The 17,520-nt window shown below is 42.2% G+C and overlaps 1 protein-coding gene across 4 annotated transcripts in view; it reads left to right on the plus strand.

Annotated features, from left to right (window-relative positions):
- rab3gap1 (RAB3 GTPase activating protein subunit 1) overlaps positions 1 to 16,484 on the plus strand; it is a 51,015-nt gene extending 34,531 nt beyond the window's left edge. Inside the window, exons 19-25 of one of the 4 annotated variants that reach the window (XM_048194758.1) lie at positions 1,690 to 1,917; positions 4,812 to 4,908; positions 4,987 to 5,090; positions 5,164 to 5,279; positions 9,567 to 9,669; positions 12,730 to 12,750; positions 15,587 to 16,484. In XM_048194758.1, the coding sequence (XP_048050715.1) occupies positions 1,690 to 1,917; positions 4,812 to 4,908; positions 4,987 to 5,090; positions 5,164 to 5,279; positions 9,567 to 9,669; positions 12,730 to 12,750; positions 15,587 to 15,817 (900 nt within the window). In that variant the 3' untranslated portion in view covers positions 15,818 to 16,484. Of the gene's footprint in view, positions 1 to 1,689; positions 1,918 to 4,811; positions 4,909 to 4,986; positions 5,091 to 5,163; positions 5,280 to 9,566; positions 9,670 to 12,729; positions 12,751 to 13,081; positions 14,183 to 15,586 lie in introns of those variants that run through there. The other 3 variants (XM_048194760.1, XM_048194761.1, XM_048194759.1) reach the window with 3 other exon arrangements.
- Positions 16,485 to 17,520: the final 1,036 nt, after the last annotated feature.

Genomic DNA, 17,520 nt, shown 5'->3' on the forward strand with positions numbered 1-17,520 from the left:
CTTTCTTCAGTCGAATTCAGGATTTTTCTCCATATAGTGGACTTCACTGGGGTTCAACGGGTTGAAGGTCCAAATGTCAGTTTCAGTGCAGCTTCAAAGAGCTCTACATGATCCCAGATGAGGAATAAGAGTCTAATCTGGAGAAACCATTGGTCATTTTCTAAAAAAATAAAAAATTATATACTTTTTAACCACAAATGCTCGTCTTGCACTGCTCTGTGATGCTCCACGCATTACGTAATCACGTTGGAAAGGTCACATGTGATGTAGGCAGAAGTACCGAGCAAGTGTTTACAAAGTGAATGTGCAAAGACCAAGTCAAACGCCCTTTACAAAAAAAGGTAAAACTTCTGCCTACATCACACGTGACCTTTCCAACGTGATTAAGTAATTCGTGGAGCATCGCAGAGCAGTGCAAGACAAGCATTTGTGGTTAAAAAGTATATAATTTTTTTTTTTTTTTTAGAAAATGACCAATCGTTTCATTAGTTAAGACTCTTATTCCTCGTCTGGGATCATGTAGAGCTCTTTGAAGCTGCACTGAAACTGACATTTGGACCTTCAACCCGTTGATCCCCAGTGAAGTCCACTATATGGAGAAAAATCCTGAATTCGACTGAAGAAAGAAAGACATAAACATCTTGAATGACATGGGGGTGAGTAAATTATCAGGAAATTTTAATTCTGAAGTGAACTAATCCTTTGATGACGTACAACGAGAGATATGAGAGATGCATCTCTGATGCACACTAAAATACGTATTTTAATGTGCATCAGAAGATCTCTCGTCTCTTTATGTGCTGTGCAAGAACTCACAGAGAAAGCGGTATGAGCCTTGACTCATTCATGTTGCCAGATCTTGCTAGAAAAGCAGTAAATAAGAACAAGCTCACAATAAACCAAAATAAATCATATGCTAAAAATAAGACCAAAATAGCACCTGCTCTCTTTAATAACTCCGTAAACTTGTTCGCTTTATGAGCCAACATAAACATCAAGCCCAAAAAAATGCTTATAATAAGTGGACATGGCAACACTGCTGTGAAAAAGCCTTTCCAAACACGACGCCTCCGTCGACTGTGCTTTAGTTAAAACTGCTGTCGTTTTCTTCCACAAGAAGCAGCACACAGTTCGAGGTCTGACATGAAGTGCGCTTGGAATTAAACGTGTATCTGTCTGCAAGTCTCAAAGCCTCGCTGAAACTTGCAGCATCATTATGTCTTGTTTTTGTGTCTCAGTAATTATGGAGTATGAAAGCGTGCAGGACTTCAGCGACTGACGGAAAGGTCATCCTGAGAAAGTTTGCGGCTGGAATTTGTCTCCAGCTCATTTACAATAGAAACGTGTGATGAATCGCTGTAGTCGCAGCCCGGTGCTGCAGGACTGCACCAATGAATACACAATCAATGAGCATTTCTGCTCGTTTTTTATCTATACATATATGTATGTATTTGAATGTGTATGTAGTATCATTATGGTCATGAATCAGACGATACAAACAATTGTAATGGTGCTAAAAACAGGCTTCATTTTCTGTAACATTTTATTTTTTATAGGAACAAATATGATTAAACCACACAAAACAGCTCAGCAACAACCTTGTTTGGATGAAATATGACCCGAACATTTCTTAAGTTCAGGTATGACATTAAACACAAGGTGTGTGTGTGTGTATGTGTGTTTCCACAGGCAGCAAATCCAGGCTGTTCCCTGGAGGATTTTGTGCGCTGGTATTCCCCGAGAGATTATGTGGAGGAGGAAGTGAGCGATGAGGCAGGCCAGACGGTCGTTCGGGGTGAACTGAGCGCCCGCATGAAGATCCCGGGCAACATGTGGGTTGAGGCCTGGGAAACGGCCAAAGCCACACCAGCTCGCCGACAGAAGAGGCTGTTTGATGACACCAAAGAGGCTGAGAAGGTCAGAACCCCGAGTCCAGGTTCACAGGAACTTATGAGCCTGATCTTTTGTTGCGTGTGTTGGATTAATATAACATGTTCATTTCAAGCCTTTTGTGGCGTGATCATGATCTTTCTGTCACTATCTCACCCTTATGCACTATAAAAACTCAGTGTGTCCCATGCATTCTTCAAACCAGCCAATCAGAAGGCAGGTCTGCTGGAAGTGGGTTAAAATGCAAGGTGTTACCATGGGACTCGGCTTGGCAAGTTGAAAGGGAGTTCAGGAGAACGCTGGCGTCCGTGAAGGTCGCGTCTCTTTCTGTCCTTCAACCGTCTGTCGAGCCCTTGTGGGGAAGCTGCAGGATTTACTCTGAATTCATTTGCTGATTTAATTTCCTCTACTGTGTTTTGCTCCAGTAAAGTGTCCTGGCCAATGACAGTCGTGCATGTATTCTGCGGTGTGGTAGGACGGCCTGAAGGCAGGCGTCTCACGAGGGCAGCGGTGCAGCGCTAAACCACACACACACTGAACCTTCCCAACAGTCCATTGCATCAGTGATGCTTAAAATCAAATGCGGTGTTAAAAAAAATATAACAAATAATTCGCTTAAAATTACATTTAAATCACAAACGATTTTCAAATAATTCAGCAATTAAAAAGCTTTAGTTTAGGGTCCAATTCTCACTATTAACTAGTCGCTTATTAGCAACATGCATGTACATGCATGCATAGTGAGAATTGGACCATAAACTAAAGAGTTACCAACAACAGTTATGATCAACCTGGGGATTAGATTAGGATTTGCAAAATTATAAAATGGAATGTTCCCTTAATTTTCATATAACCCAAGAACATTCAGAAAATATAGCTGCAAGCAGCAATTAAGGGGCCAAGCACAACAGAAGCACACAGGGAAGCTAGCAGCAGACCAACAATGTCATAATGGACTTTGATAGCAACTGAGACAAAGACACTTCATGTCAATTTTGAAGTCAATCAGACCAACAGTACTGTAGTTAGAGGCAATTTCATGTTTTGTTCAATTAGAGTCCCGCTTTTTATATGTGTCAAATTACCTATGTTTCCTATTTTCTTACGGTGATTTTCCTACGATACATCTCGATCAGACTGACGGTTTCTAAGATGTTCGCGAATGTTGTTTAAACTTTAATCTAATGTTGCACTAACCATAAGGCCATTTTTGCAAGTGCTACTTAACCCTCTGGGGTCTGAGGATTTTTGGGGCCCTGGAGAAGTTTTGACATGCCCTGACATTTTTGCTTTTTTCAGTTGTTCATAAACATATTAATGGAAAAAGTGCCATTACACTGTATTCAGCACAAACTATGCTACCATAATATGTGAGGAACATGTATGTACATGTTTGTATTTTTGAAGGAATAACGTTTATGCGTGGTTATTGAAAAAACAAAAAACTTAAGTCACTGAAATAAGGCCAAAAAAATAATATTATATATGTGTTCACAAGACTTCTGGGTATTGGAGGTTGTAGACTAGAGTTTTTGCTTCAGAATGATGCAATAATTATGCTGCCTGCTTGTTCATATAAAACAATAGAGAAATTTACATTTTCTAAAACATATTTGGTCAAGAAACACAGTATGCGTGGAGGCGTGAATCATCATGAATAATGGGTCATTTACACCTGAGAAGACAAAAGAATCGCATAATGAGCTGTAATGACCTGCATAAATAATGAGGCCTTTCAGTCAGGTAGGCTGTGAAAAAACCCTCTGTGATCATGTCTCAAGCTCATCATGGTGTATATCAAACATACAGAAAAACAGCAATACTGTGAAATATTATTACAATTTAAAATAATGGTATTCTATTATATTCTTTAAAATATAATGTGTTTCTGTGATGCAAAGTGTCTGAACAATTATGTTACCTCTATGGCATTTCATATAGGCTTTTAGCTTAAAAGCATGCACATTTGGAGAAATATTGATGGATTCTCATATGTTTATGTCAAGTTTGGATACAGAGGAGTAATATTTATTAAATATTTAGTGTCATCACTATGAGCGCTGGATACTGTGTCGGCGATACCTCAGACCTCAGAGTGTTAAAATTTGTTTGTACGTTTTTTCGAAAATGGTTTGACAAATCAACTTGAATTCCACTGTTTTTTGTCGGCATGGACTAATGAGGATCTGGTCCAATTTTCATCAAAATCGGAGCGATGGCCTTGGAGGAGTTCGAAAAAAGTGAAAATTCAAAATGGTGGAAAATTTTCGAATAGTCTTTGATTACGTTTCAAAAGTTATTAGCAAAAATATAAGTGCAAGTTTGGACAGCTTGTGGCACTAGAGGGATTGAGTTAGAGACTCTAAATTTGCTACTGACACAGTTCAGACTGTCCTCTATCAGTGTGCCAAATTTCATAACTTTCCCACAACCAGTTCTATGGGCTGCCATAGACTTCCAGAGCGGAAGAAGAAGAAAAAATAATAAGAAGAACGCCAACGGATACAAACCTTCGGTGCTTGGCCCCTAATAACATTTTCATAAATTAGGAATGTTAACAAAACATTCTAAGAACATGTTTTTGTTTGCTGGTTAATGACCAATCTGAAAACACTAAGATGTGTGAATGTCGGGTTTGTCATTGTCATTCAATTAAGAACAACAGAAATCAATGGGAGAGGTAGATGTGTTTGTTAGCTTTAGTCTGCACACAGATATATCTTCAGAAGGTGAACTAAATCTGACAGAACCTCCTTTTGGGGACATTTGGGAGCATCCTTGCCTTAAAAAAAATGATTCATAAATATGGTATGTTATGGTATGTGTTAGTTATAATTGGTACTGGACTTTATAATTGGCCATCTGAATGAGAAAATATTGGCATAAACAGACTGATTTTATATAAATGTGTGCTTGTGTAGGTGCTGCACTACCTGTCGGTGCAGAAAGCATCTGATCTGACGAGGCATCTGCTGCCCTGCGTCCTACATGCTGCTCTTCTCAAAATCAAGGAGGAAGGTTTGTGTGGAACCGCTACACCACTACAGTGTTTCTGATGTCCCTGCCGCTCTAAACATGACGTGAATATTCTTCCAGAGTCGACTGAAGACATCCCGTCCGTGCGTAAGGCTCTCCAGCAGCTCACATCTCATGCCAGTAAACTGCTGCGTCACCCCAGCCCCGACTTCAAGAAAATGGAGGTGAGGGTCACGCCACTCTCTCAGACCGCTGCTGGGCTCGCATTGTGAACATGTGTCTGTTCTGTGTTGTCAGGATGTTATTAATCAGATGAGCGCGGTGGAGGCCGTCGTTGCACGCGCACGTTCGCTCAAGGCCAAGTTTGGCATCACTAAAGGAGAGCGGGAGGAAGATGGTGATGATCTGGAGAGGTAACCTCTGTTTAGTTTGACCTGATGCTCAGACAATGCAAGTCACTTGTACACAATATTATCAACATTTCATTGGAATCAGCTAAAAATGGCTTAAAAGTGATTTTTGCCAATATGCCTTGCAGATGGAAAAAAGGAAACACATTGATGGAGTTTTAGTTATTTTAGTGTTTCAACTTAAACTCAACAAAAATGGGATGTTGCTTTGGAAACTAGCTGAAATAAAACAAGTACAGTTCTTAATTGTCAGTATTTTTAACATTCATTAGTTTCATTTTCACAGTTTAAAGTAGCCACAGTTTGCTGCTATTTTGGAATTAATTCATTGAATATTCTTAGGTTAAAATTAAAGTGTGCTGTTGGTGATCCATTCATTGTTTTTTCAGCCTTGTTCATTGTTCTCTAAATAAATGTTTTTGCCGAAGTTTAAAAAAGCTGCCGTTGCTAAGTGCTCTTGAGCAGAATGTGTTTTGTGTCGTTTGAAAGCAACATAAAAAATGTCACGTCTCAGATCTTGCCAAGTTGAACTCAATTCCTTTCTTGAGTTCAGCAAATACGAAAGTTATTTCATATTGAAAGATATTTCTGTCTTCATATGCAACAAGTAGATTTTTACAATAAGAGCACAGGGTTCATTCTGCTACAGGAGAGACTTTGTGCTTTTTTCACAGAAAGGTAAATGTGCATCAATTTCGGTCAAAATGTGTAGAAAAATATTGAATATCGGCACAAATACAATATTGTGCATCCCTGCTTGCTTTTGGTAAAAGTTTTGATTCTGTTCCTGAGGTTACCAATGTTAGTGAATGTTAGTAAAGTTAGTTTTTCAGGATCATGTCACAATCTCTCAATCTCTCACAATCATTTACTTGTGCTACTCCAAAGCTGTATGACTTTCTATCTTCTCTAAGAAGATATTTTGAGAAATCTGTTGGGGTTTTTTTGTCCATACAGTGAAAGTCAAGGGGGTCCAGTGTTGTTTGGTTTCCAACATTCTTCGAAATATCTTCTTTTATGTTCAGTAAAAGAAAGAAAATCATATTGAATAAGCCATGTCAAGCAGGAGGGGTGGAGCTGTATCGAGCAGAGGGCAGAGCCACGTTGAGTAGGAGGGCTGGAGCTGTGTTGAGTGGGAGGGGCGGAGCTGTATCGAGCTGAGGGTGGAGTCGTGTTGAGCAGGAGGGGTGGAGCTGTATCGAGCTGGAGGGTGGAGTCGTGTTGAGCAGTAGGGGCGGAGCTGTATCGAGCTGAGGGTGGAGTCGTGTTGAGCAGGAGGGGTGGAGCTGTATCGAGCTGAGGGTGGAGTCGTGTTGAGCAGGAGGGGTGGAGCTGTATCGAGCTGGAGGGTGGAGTCGTGTTGAGCAGTAGGGGCGGAGCTGTATCGAGCTGGAGGGTGGAGTCGTGTTGAGCAGGAGGGGCGGAGCTGTATCGAGCTGGAGGGGGAGTCGTGTTGAGCAGGAGGGGCGGAGCTGTATCGAGCTGGAGGGTGGAGTCGTGTTGAGCAGGAGGGGCGGAGCTGTATCGAGCTGGAGGGTGGAGTCGTGTTGAGCAGAACGGGCAGAGCCGTTTCAAGGCGGAGCTATTTCAAGCATGAGGTTGGAGTCATATAGTGGAGGAGGGGCGGAGCTATATCAAGCAGGAGGGTAGAGTCATGTTGAGTAGGAGGGGCGGAGCTTTATCAAGCAGGAGGGTGGAGTCGTGTTGAGCAGGAGGGGTGGAGCTGTATCGAGCTGGAGGGTGGAGTCGTGTTGAGCAGTAGGGGCGGAGCTGTATCGAGCTGGAGGGTGGAGTCGTGTTAAGCAGTAGGGGCGGAGCTGTATCGAGCTGAGGGTGGAGTCGTGTTGAGCAGGAGGGGTGGAGCTGTATCGAGCTGAGGGTGGAGTCGTGTTGAGCAGGAGGGGTGGAGCTGTATCGAGCTGGAGGGTGGAGTCGTGTTGAGCAGTAGGGGCGGAGCTGTATCGAGCTGGAGGGTGGAGTCGTGTTAAGCAGTAGGGGCGGAGCTGTATCGAGCTGAGGGTGGAGTCGTGTTGAGCAGGAGGGGTGGAGCTGTATCGAGCTGGAGGGTGGAGTCGTGTTAAGCAGTAGGGGCGGAGCTTTATCGAGCTGAGGGTGGAGTCGTGTTGAGCAGGAGGGGTGGAGCTGTATCGAGCTGGAGGGTGGAGTCGTGTTAAGCAGTAGGGGCGGAGCTGTATCGAGCTGAGGGTGGAGTCGTGTTGAGCAGGAGGGGTGGAGCTGTATCGAGCTGGAGGGTGGAGTCGTGTTAAGCAGTAGGGGCGGAGCTTTATCGAGCTGAGGGTGGAGTCGTGTTGAGCAGGAGGGGCGGAGCTGTATCGAGCTGGAGGGTGGAGTCGTGTTGAGCAGTAGGGGTGGAGCTGTATCGAGCTGGAGGGTGGAGTCATGTTGAGTAGTAGGGGCGGAGCTGTATCGAGCTGGAGGGTGGAGTCGTGTTGAGCAGGAGGGGCGGAGCTGTATCGAGCTGGAGGGGGAGTCGTGTTGAGCAGGAGGGGCGGAGCTGTATCGAGCTGGAGGGTGGAGTCGTGTTGAGCAGGAGGGGCGGAGCTGTATCGAGCTGGAGGGTGGAGTCGTGTTGAGCAGAACGGGCAGAGCCGTTTCAAGGCGGAGCTATTTCAAGCATGAGGTTGGAGTCATATAGTGGAGGAGGGGCGGAGCTATATCAAGCAGGAGGGTAGAGTCATGTTGAGTAGGAGGGGCGGAGCTTTATCAAGCAGGAGGGTGGAGTCGTGTTGAGCAGGCGGAGCTTTATCAATCAGGAGTGTGGAGTTGTGTTGAGTGGGTGGGGATATATCAAGCAGGAGGGTGGAGTCATGTAGAGGAGTAGGGGCAGAGCTATATCAAGCAGGAGGGTGGGGTCGTGTTGAGCAGGAGGAGCTGTATCAATCAGGAGTGTGGAGTTGTTTTGAGTGGGTGGGGATATATCAAGCAGGAGGGTGGAGTCATGTTGAGTAGGAGGGGCGGAGCTGTGTCAATCAGGAGGGTAGAGTCATGTTGAGTTGGAGGGGCATAGCTTCATCAAGCAGGAGGGTGGAGTCATGTTGAGCAGGGGGGCGAAACCATATCAAGGGGGAAGGGTGGAGCTATATCAAGCAGGAGGGTGGAGTCATGTTGAGTGGGCGTAGCTATATCAAGCAGGAGGGTGGAGTCGTGTTGAGTGGGCGTAGCTATATCAAGCAGGAGGGTGGAGTCTTGTTGAGCAGAACGGGCAGAGCCGTTTCGAGGCGGAGCTATATCAAGCAGGAGGGCGGAGTCATTTTGAGCAGGGGGGCGAAGCCATATCAAGGGGGACAGGTGGAGCTATATCAAGCAGGAGGGTGGAGTCATGTTGAGTGGGCGTAGCTATATCAAGCAGGAGGGTGGAGTCTTGTTGAGCAGAACGGGCAGAGCCGTTTCAAGGCAGAGCTATATCAAGCAGGAGGGTGGAGTCATGTGGTGGAGGAGGGGCGGAGCTATATCAATCAGGAGGGTAGAGTCATGTTGAGTAGGAGGGGCGGAGCTGTGTCAATCAGGAGGGTAGAGTCATGTTGAGTAGGAGGGGCGGAGCTGTGTCAATCAGGAGAGTAGAGTCATGTTGAGTAGGAGGGGCGGAGCTTTATCAAGCAGGAGGATGGAGTCATGTTGAGCAGGGGGGGCGAAGCCATATCAAGGGGGAGGGGCGGAGCTATGTCAAGCAGGAGGGCGGAGTTGTGTTGAGTGGGAGGGGCGAGTTATACCAAGCAAAAGGGTGGAGTCATGTTGTGCAGGAGGGGCGAAGATGTGTGGAGGGGGAGGGGTGGAACTATATCGAGCACTAGAGTGGAGTCGTTTTGAGCAGAAGGTGCGGAGTAATGTCATGCAGAAGAGGGCGGAGCCATATCGAGCAGGAAGGGAACGGTGTTGTATCGAGCAGGAGGGGCGGAGCATGTGCTGTCAGTCTGACAGGGGCAGGAAGGGCATGTCAGCAGAGTCTCCCGGTACTCGTTAGTTCCCAGGGGCCGCTTGGGGCCACAGCAGGCTGGTCAAGACAGACACACCGGCCTCATTAAGACGAGACCTGGAGCTGCCCGCAGGAACACAGACAGTTCATTGCAGGTGTGTGTGTGTGTGATTGTGTTGAACAGGCTGAATTCACACACACGCACACACACGCACAGGCGCAGTTGTTTTTCTCTGTATTACGGCAGTATTTCTCAGACGAATATGAACATGATAAATATTCCTCTTCCTTTATCTAAACAGTGTACTGTACAGTCACTGTCTCACATAATAGCGTTATTCCTGTCTGTCTCTCAGGTTTGTGAGCTGTCTGCTGGAGGAGCCTGAGGTGTCTGTGGTCGGTTCAGGTCGAGGTCCTGCTGGAAGCATCATACATAAACTGTTCGTCAGTTCTCAGCGGGTAAAAACACACACACACAGATCTGCATCCGATCGATATGTCTTATCATAATTATGGACAGGATTCTCTCTTCTCATAGAGACAAAATCGTCCAAAATGAGTTGGAAAATACTGTATATATAATATTGTGCAATGTGCATCCGTGCTTGCTTTTGATAAAAGCATCTGCCAAATGCATAAATGTGAATGTATGATTCTGTTCTTGAGGTTACTAATGTTAGTGAAGTAAAAACACTTTACAATAAGGTCCCTTTAGTGACAGTGTTTATTCATTTTTAGTTTTAAATTCTCATTAAATAATATTAACAGATACAACATTTGATTTTACTGATGTATTAGTAAATGTAAGATTAGTAAATCAATTTTAAATGTAAAATAATGTAACCTTATAGTAAAGTGTTACAGAGACATGTAAAATCAACAGGACGGTCGCCTGTCAATAACCATATGAACGCTTCATATCTGTGAGACGGTGCCGGACTCGTTCGCATCATAACGTCTCAAAGCGACTTTAACAGCGGGAAGAGCCAAGGGTTTAAAAAATACATTTAAAAATCTGCTCAAGCTGTTTTTCTGTTTGTCATAATTAGCTAAATTAATGAAATGCAGCAGATGTCTTAGTTTCATTTAGAGCTTTAATGTGACACAGAGGTAATTAAACACGCCGGGCGAGTGATTTGTTTAAAAAAAGATTTTCGTGGAGTGTGCCGGTTAAACAGCGTGTTTGATGAACGACTCTAAATGTCGTCCTCGCATTAACTATTGCCTGGTCAATCTCACAAAGAGGTTTCCAGGTCAGAAATTGGTTGATTTCAATTGATTGATTTGACCTGGAAATCAATTAAAGCAGCATTTATTTGAGAATTTTTTATTTACGCAAGATTATAATGCATTTCTTTCAATTTTGAGGTGCTTCCATTGAGATTCACCTGAAACCTGAGGGAAGGACATTAATTTCCCCCGTTAGTTCTTAATATCAGACACTTCTATTTGTGTCATCGTCATTCCCAGGATGCACTTGTGCTTAATGGTCCCAGTATAAATTGTAATTCTCAGCTACTTAAAGTTAAACAGGCCGAAAATGCGATATGGGCATTGAAATGTCAGCCGCTGTGGTTCTTGAGATGAGCTTCAGACGTCTCACAAGTTTTCTTTAAGTGAGAACTGTTTGAAATTTAGTTTGTTTGCCTGAAACTCTCGTTCAATTAGCCCCCCCTCCTCCGTCTGCAGTGTGTGTGTGTGAGGACTAAATTATAGCCTGTGTGTTGCCAGGCTGCAAATAGAAAGGCAATAATTATCCCAAGCATCCCCATGTAAATCATGTGAAATCAGGGATTCAAATGAGGTGAGATTTCCTGGAAGAAAGAGAAAGAGAGACGGACCTCACAGAGGAGGAGAGACAGCGGCTGGGTTTTGTTGCATGTGTTTATGGATATGTGCATGCACTGAAATGCTCTGATTGGTCATGTTTTGGATGTTTTCAGATGAACAGATCATGTGGTGCCGTGACCCGGACTCATCCAAAGCATTATTGCACCAATGACCAGATTCTTTATTAATTTTCGGTTTCTTTAACAAATTGCTTTTTATAGGAATAACATTCAGAAGGAACATTATATTAAAGAATCTCATGTTTAGCACATTTTGTGCTCTTTCCTCTTCTCGCCCTCGGATTTCAACCCAAAAATCAAAACTAATATTTATATATACTTATATACTTTAAAGGATTAGTTCAGTTTCAAATTAAAATTTCCTGATAATTTACTCACCCCCATGTCATCCAAGATTGTTGTCTTTCTTTGTTCAGTCAAAAAGAAATGAAGGTTTTTGAGGAAAACATTCCAGGATTTTTCTCCATATAGTGGACTTCACTGGGGTTCAACGGGTTGAAGGTCCAAATGTCAGTTTCAGTGCAGCTTCAAAGAGCTCTACATGATCCCAGACGAGGAATAAGAGTCTTATCTAGAGAAACCATTGCTCATTTTCTAAAAAAAAATAAAATTTATATACTTTTTAACCACAAATGCTCATCTTGCACTGCTCTGCGATGCTCCACACATTACGTAATCATGTTGAAAAGGTCACGCGTGACGTAGGCGGAAGAACCGGTAGAAGAATCTCATTTTCTCATCCAACTTCAAAATCGTTTGACATCATTGTTTACCTTTTTTTTTTGTAAAGGCCGTTTGACTTAGTCTTTGCACGTTGACTTTGTAAACACTTCCACCTACGGCACGCATGACCTTTCCAACATGATTACGTAATGCGTGGCGCATCGCAGAGCAATGCAAGACGAGCATTTGTGGTTAAAAAGTGTATATTTGTTTTTTGTTTTTTAAGGAAATGACCGATCATTTCTCTAGATAAGACTCTTATTCCTCGTCTGGGATCATGTAGAGCTCTTTGAAGCTGCACTGAAACTGACATTTGGACCTTCAACCCGTTGAACCCCAGTGAAGTCCACTATATAGAGAAAAATCCTGGAATGTTTTCCTCAAAAACCTTAATTTCTTTTCGACTGAAGAAAGAAAGACACGAACATCTTGGATGACATGCGGGTGAGTAAATTATCAGGAAATTTTAATTCTGAAGTGAACTAATCCTTTAAGATTTTTGTAACATGTATTGTCATGACAACTAACCACATTGCCCCCACTCACATTATTCTTAATGATGATTCTCATTACTGTAATACAATCATTTATCAATTAAAGGCAGTACAACTGCAGTCACTGTGATGTATAAATACTGTATAATTTAACTTGTTTTTGCACATTTAATTGTGCTTAATTTTCATTATAATATTGTAATGGTTTTAAAAATCGACCTTGTTTTTTTTTTTTTTATGCATTTTTCTCTTTTTGATCTTTGCTTGAAATATGACCTGCACGTGTCGAGTGGTGTGGTGAGATTCACCGTTGCACGTTACAGCATGTGGCATGGACTGAACTTTTAAAAATGTTCTTATTTGGCCTTGTATTTTGTGTTGTTCTTTTTCTTCATCTTTTTGTTTGTTTGTTTGTTCTCTCCTAACACCGCTTGTCTGTCACTCTTGTCAAGTTGGCCGACTCCAACGATGAGGTAAAATCAGCAACATCTGACACGATATATACGATACCCCATCATTCACTGCAAAGATGTTTTTCCTCAGTATTTCTGACTTGTTTTCCAGTGCAAATATTTAAACATTCTTAAATCAACATACATTTACTGGAGAAGCAAAAGGAACTGAGTTTTTGCTGAAAGCAATCGGGGTCCAAAAAATAATCTTAATTTAAAGGGAAAACAAGATTATTTTTCCGACCCCAAATTAATTTTGCTTCTCCAGTAAATGAATCTTGATTTAAGAGTGTTTAGATATTTGTACTGGAAAACGAGACAGAAATACCAAGTAAGAAACATTTTATTGCAGTGTTTCAGACAGATGCTGATGTCAATGAGGATCACAATCTGGATTATCATCTGAATGTCTGTCACTAATCGCTGCTTTTTGATTTTCATCCTCACGTTGATTCGTTCACATTCCAGGGCTTCCTGATGGACGTGGAGGTTTGTTTTTAGATGCGTCTCAGTGCCGTAGAGATAGTGAGTGATGTTCTCCGTGTGTAGAGCAGTCATTTGAGGACACATGTTTCAGCTCATGCCTCGTTGTGTGATAGAACAAAAACATCTCTGTAATAAACCCGCCAAAGTGTGCTACCGTCCAAGTGACGAGTCAAAGTGATGCAGTAGGTCGATCTGAATCAAGAATATACATTTTCTTTCACCACGTTCAGTCTCTGAGATGTGAGCAGACATTTGCTAATTTGCAATCAGCTTTGCAATTAGTGGAATTTGTTCCTGTACGGGGAAAAAAATAGACTGTGTCAATTTGCTTCACTCCTGCAGTCTCAACACACTCATTTAAGTCTCACTAAGAGCATTTGTTGAGAAGCGTCTTTGCTTTGTTGCTCTCTGGCAAAAGACAATTAGGTTTATGTATTCAGCTTATTATTACAATAACACATTTTCAAGTCAAGACATCTTTATTCATATAGCACTTTATACAGTACAGATTGGCCATGTACACACTAAAGTTACAGGAGTGACACTGAATTTAAATTTGGGAGTGAATGCCCTGGTGTGTATGGACTCATCGCTCCTGATGATTGACAGAGTGGTAATCACATGAACGCTCTGACATCTTGCGTGTTTGGTATCCTATTTTTGACCAAATTAATATTACAGACTCGTTATGTTCTGCAGTTGTACCTAAATCACCGTCTACAGAGGTGTTGTGTGTTGTTTCTGCTTCTCAGAAGTGATGCCATGTGCACTTTTTTTTAAGCGTTTTTGGGGCTTGTTTGATCTCATAAAGCTATCAGTTTAATGGAGTAAATAAAATAGAACGGTGTGATATTTTGGTCTTGTTTTAAAAGGGACCTATAATGCCCCTTTAACAAGATGTAATATAAGTCTCTGGTGTCTCCAGAATGTGTGTGTGAAGTTTCAGCTCAAAATGCCCCACAGATCATTTATTATAGCTTGTCAAATTTGGGTGTGAGCAAAAACACACCGTTTTTGTGTGTGTCCCTTTAAATGCAAATGAGCTGCTGCTCCCGCCCCCTTTCCAGAAGAGGGCGGAGCTTTAACAGCTCAACAACAACAAAGCTGGAGAATCTCACGCAGCCAAAATGAGGATTGTCAGTAACGGTGTTCAGCCTTACATTGTTCAAACCGGAGTCGGCACTGATGGAGAGACTCAGGAAGAAGTTACAACTTTTAGAATGAAACTGGACGTTTCTGAATGGTTAGTGGATAAATTTATGTAGTTGCTGTGGAGTTGATCTTTTAATCTTTTGTGCAAATCCAGCATTGAATTGACCCTCGTTTGTGTGTAAAATGACATATATTTGGCGTACAACAACTCTTTCTCTTCTCTAAAGCAGCCCATCATGACCTCACCCCCTTTGTTGTGTGTCCTGGGGGCGGAGTTTATGTAAATTTTAGGGTTTGTGATGTCACTAACCCTACTAACCCTTGTAGTCCCTACCAGCCGTTTGTTGTAGTCCTTAAACAATGATTTCTGTAAATAAAATATCTCCCTTTGCATTGTCACTACTTATATTTTCCAGGAGTTAATAAGTAGAATGTGGTTTTTAATCCTGAAAATTACTGAATTGTATGTGTTCATAATTAATCACTAAAAGGTGAACAGACAACTGAATTTAACTGTAGTGTGTACATGGCCATTGTTTCAAAGCAGCTTCACAGTTATAAACTGGAAAATAACAAAATAATTGATGCAAACTTGATCAAATATGAGACATTCTGCTGTAAAGCAGCTCTACAGAAGATAATTGCGTCATTATTCAGTTCAATGTTGATTCAGTTCAGTTCAATAACTGTGTCGATTAGGGCTGGGAAAATAAATCGATGCATCGCGAATCGAGAAATGATTCTGGATTGATTTTCAGAATGCATGGCGATTCTCTCTCTGATTGATTCTGAGCTTAGTTTTGGCACTGCATGCTTCTATAACCTTCTATAGAACCTTCTATAAAATAATCATTCATAAAGTTCGAAAAGATTGAAGTGATGTTCGCAGTGGGCTATTTACATTAATCTTGCATCATAAAAGCATTCTGAGGTGCGAATACATTCTCAGACTCTTCAGCGCTCTTCTTCATGAGCATTTGAGCGTGCGGTTAAAAACTAGCCTAGAGCGCCATCTGCTGTTAAAAAAAAACTATGCTCAGAATCGATTTGAGAGAGAATCGCGATGCATTCAGAAATCTTGACAAGCATCGATTTATTGTCGCTGCCCTAGTGCCACAATCTGAAACAACTCAGTTATAAAGCAGCTCTACAGATGTTTTCAGAAAAACCTTTATGAAAAGTGTGATGCCTGATGTGTTTTGTGTGCTGATGTGTTCAGGCCGCCTTGTTGGCTCCTATGGAGGAAGAAACTGGCCGTTTGGGAGGGACGGATGACAAGAAAGCAGTTCCGGATTTTCCGCCCCCTGCTGGACGGGAGATTCTCCTGCGGACCTGTGTGCCGCGCCCCGCGCCGTACTCCAAAGCCCTGCCGCAGCGCCTCTTCTGCGTGCTCATGCGGGACGAGTTCAGGCTCGCCGGGGCCTTTTCCTCCGACACCTCTTTCTTCTGAACGCAGGACGGGTTGGTTAAATGGGACGCAGTTTTAGAGAAACAAGCGAACGGCAATGGTGTCTCCTGCTGTTCTTATAGAGTTAAAACGTTTCACATGTAATCACGTGAAACGGCTGTTTCTGGATCGGCCCTCGAGGCAACGGCCCTTCTGGGGGTCTCATCACCTCTGCTCGGATGTTAAAATGGTTTTATATCTGTTGGGTTTTCACACATGCTAATAATATCAGTTCCCCTACTGTGTGTTTGATGAGAGCAGCTTTAGATTGACTTCTCAACATTTCGCCTTAGGAAACATTATCAGAACACACACACACACACACACAGATGTTACTCATTGACTAGTAGTAGTAAATGTATAAAGCTGAGATCATGTAGCATTGTATCGGTTTCTGTTTCAGATCAGAGGTGAGATCACGTCGAGTGCGTTCAGACGTTTATATATCGCTCTTGTGCTGCTTCGCCAGAACGTCAGTCGCTTTCTGCTAATGTCATTAATGTAGAAGTCTGTCTGATGATGTATTGTCAGTCTGTGCTATTAGTCGGCAGGGTCAGTCTCGTGCATTTGACCAGATCTAAATGTCAAACCAATATGATCGTCTGCATTGTAAGAATTTCCTAATTCAGTCGCAGTGACTTGATGAAAATAATAAAATGTCTGAACATAATTAGGCTTTCCAGCCAAACTTGTTATTGTCGTTGTTCTCGTTTCATGATCATTGCCTCATTAGCGCTTTGTGCCGCTCGCGGTGCTTTAATTGCATTAAGGGCTTTAAATGAATGCTGACGTTAGATCGTTAATACGGGACGTTAGTTTGAGTAACTTCTGCTCCAGATTCTGTTTCAGCTGATAAATAACTCTCTATGACGTCTTACGACCCCCGAAACTTTCACACCAAAAATAACTATAGCGATAACGATATAATGACAACTATATGAGTGTGGATGATAACGTTTATTCTAAGCGTACACTGCAGTTTAAAGCAGGATGGATTCTGATTGGCTGTCAATGTTTTTATCGTTCATCATCTGGGAAAAAAAAGTTCTGAAAGTGATTCCAATGATATCATTCGTTATAGTTGAGCTATTCTTTTACATTTAGATTTTTAAAGGCCCATTCACACCAAGAAAGATAACTATAACAATAATTATTATAAGCGCGCTGCAGTTTTGTCATCTGTCGCTTTAAATGCTCAAATGCTCATCAGATGGGGAAAAAAATCGACTAAAAATGGAAAACTAAAAATGGAAAAACTTTTTATGTATTTTGTCCGACAATGGCGTTGGGGTCCTGAAAATGCAAACTTTTGAAAACGGGTTTCAAAGTGCACGCTTTTGAAAACAAAACCGTTATCGTCTCCATGTAAACAACAAAAACGCACAAAATAGGCGCATGGAGTTTCTTTACAAAGTGACATCGCCATCTACTGGCCTGGCAGCAGAATACAGCGTTTTTTTTATCGTTTTCGTGGATCTCTGTGAACTTTATCGTCTGTATGCAAAAAACAATGGGTTTGTAAGAAGAATATCCATATTTAAAACTATAAACTTTATAAACTATAATCACTGGCTTCCGGCAATGGTCGTACCCACGAGAGAGTTGAGTTCATCATCTGGGAAAAAAAGTTCTGAAAGTGATTCCAATGATATCATTCGTTATAGTTGTGCTATTCTTTTACATTTAGATTTTTAAAGGCCCATTCA

The sequence above is a fragment of the Megalobrama amblycephala genome, linkage group LG6, assembly GCF_018812025.1.
Source record: "Megalobrama amblycephala isolate DHTTF-2021 linkage group LG6, ASM1881202v1, whole genome shotgun sequence".
Lineage (NCBI taxonomy): Eukaryota > Metazoa > Chordata > Actinopteri > Cypriniformes > Xenocyprididae > Megalobrama > Megalobrama amblycephala.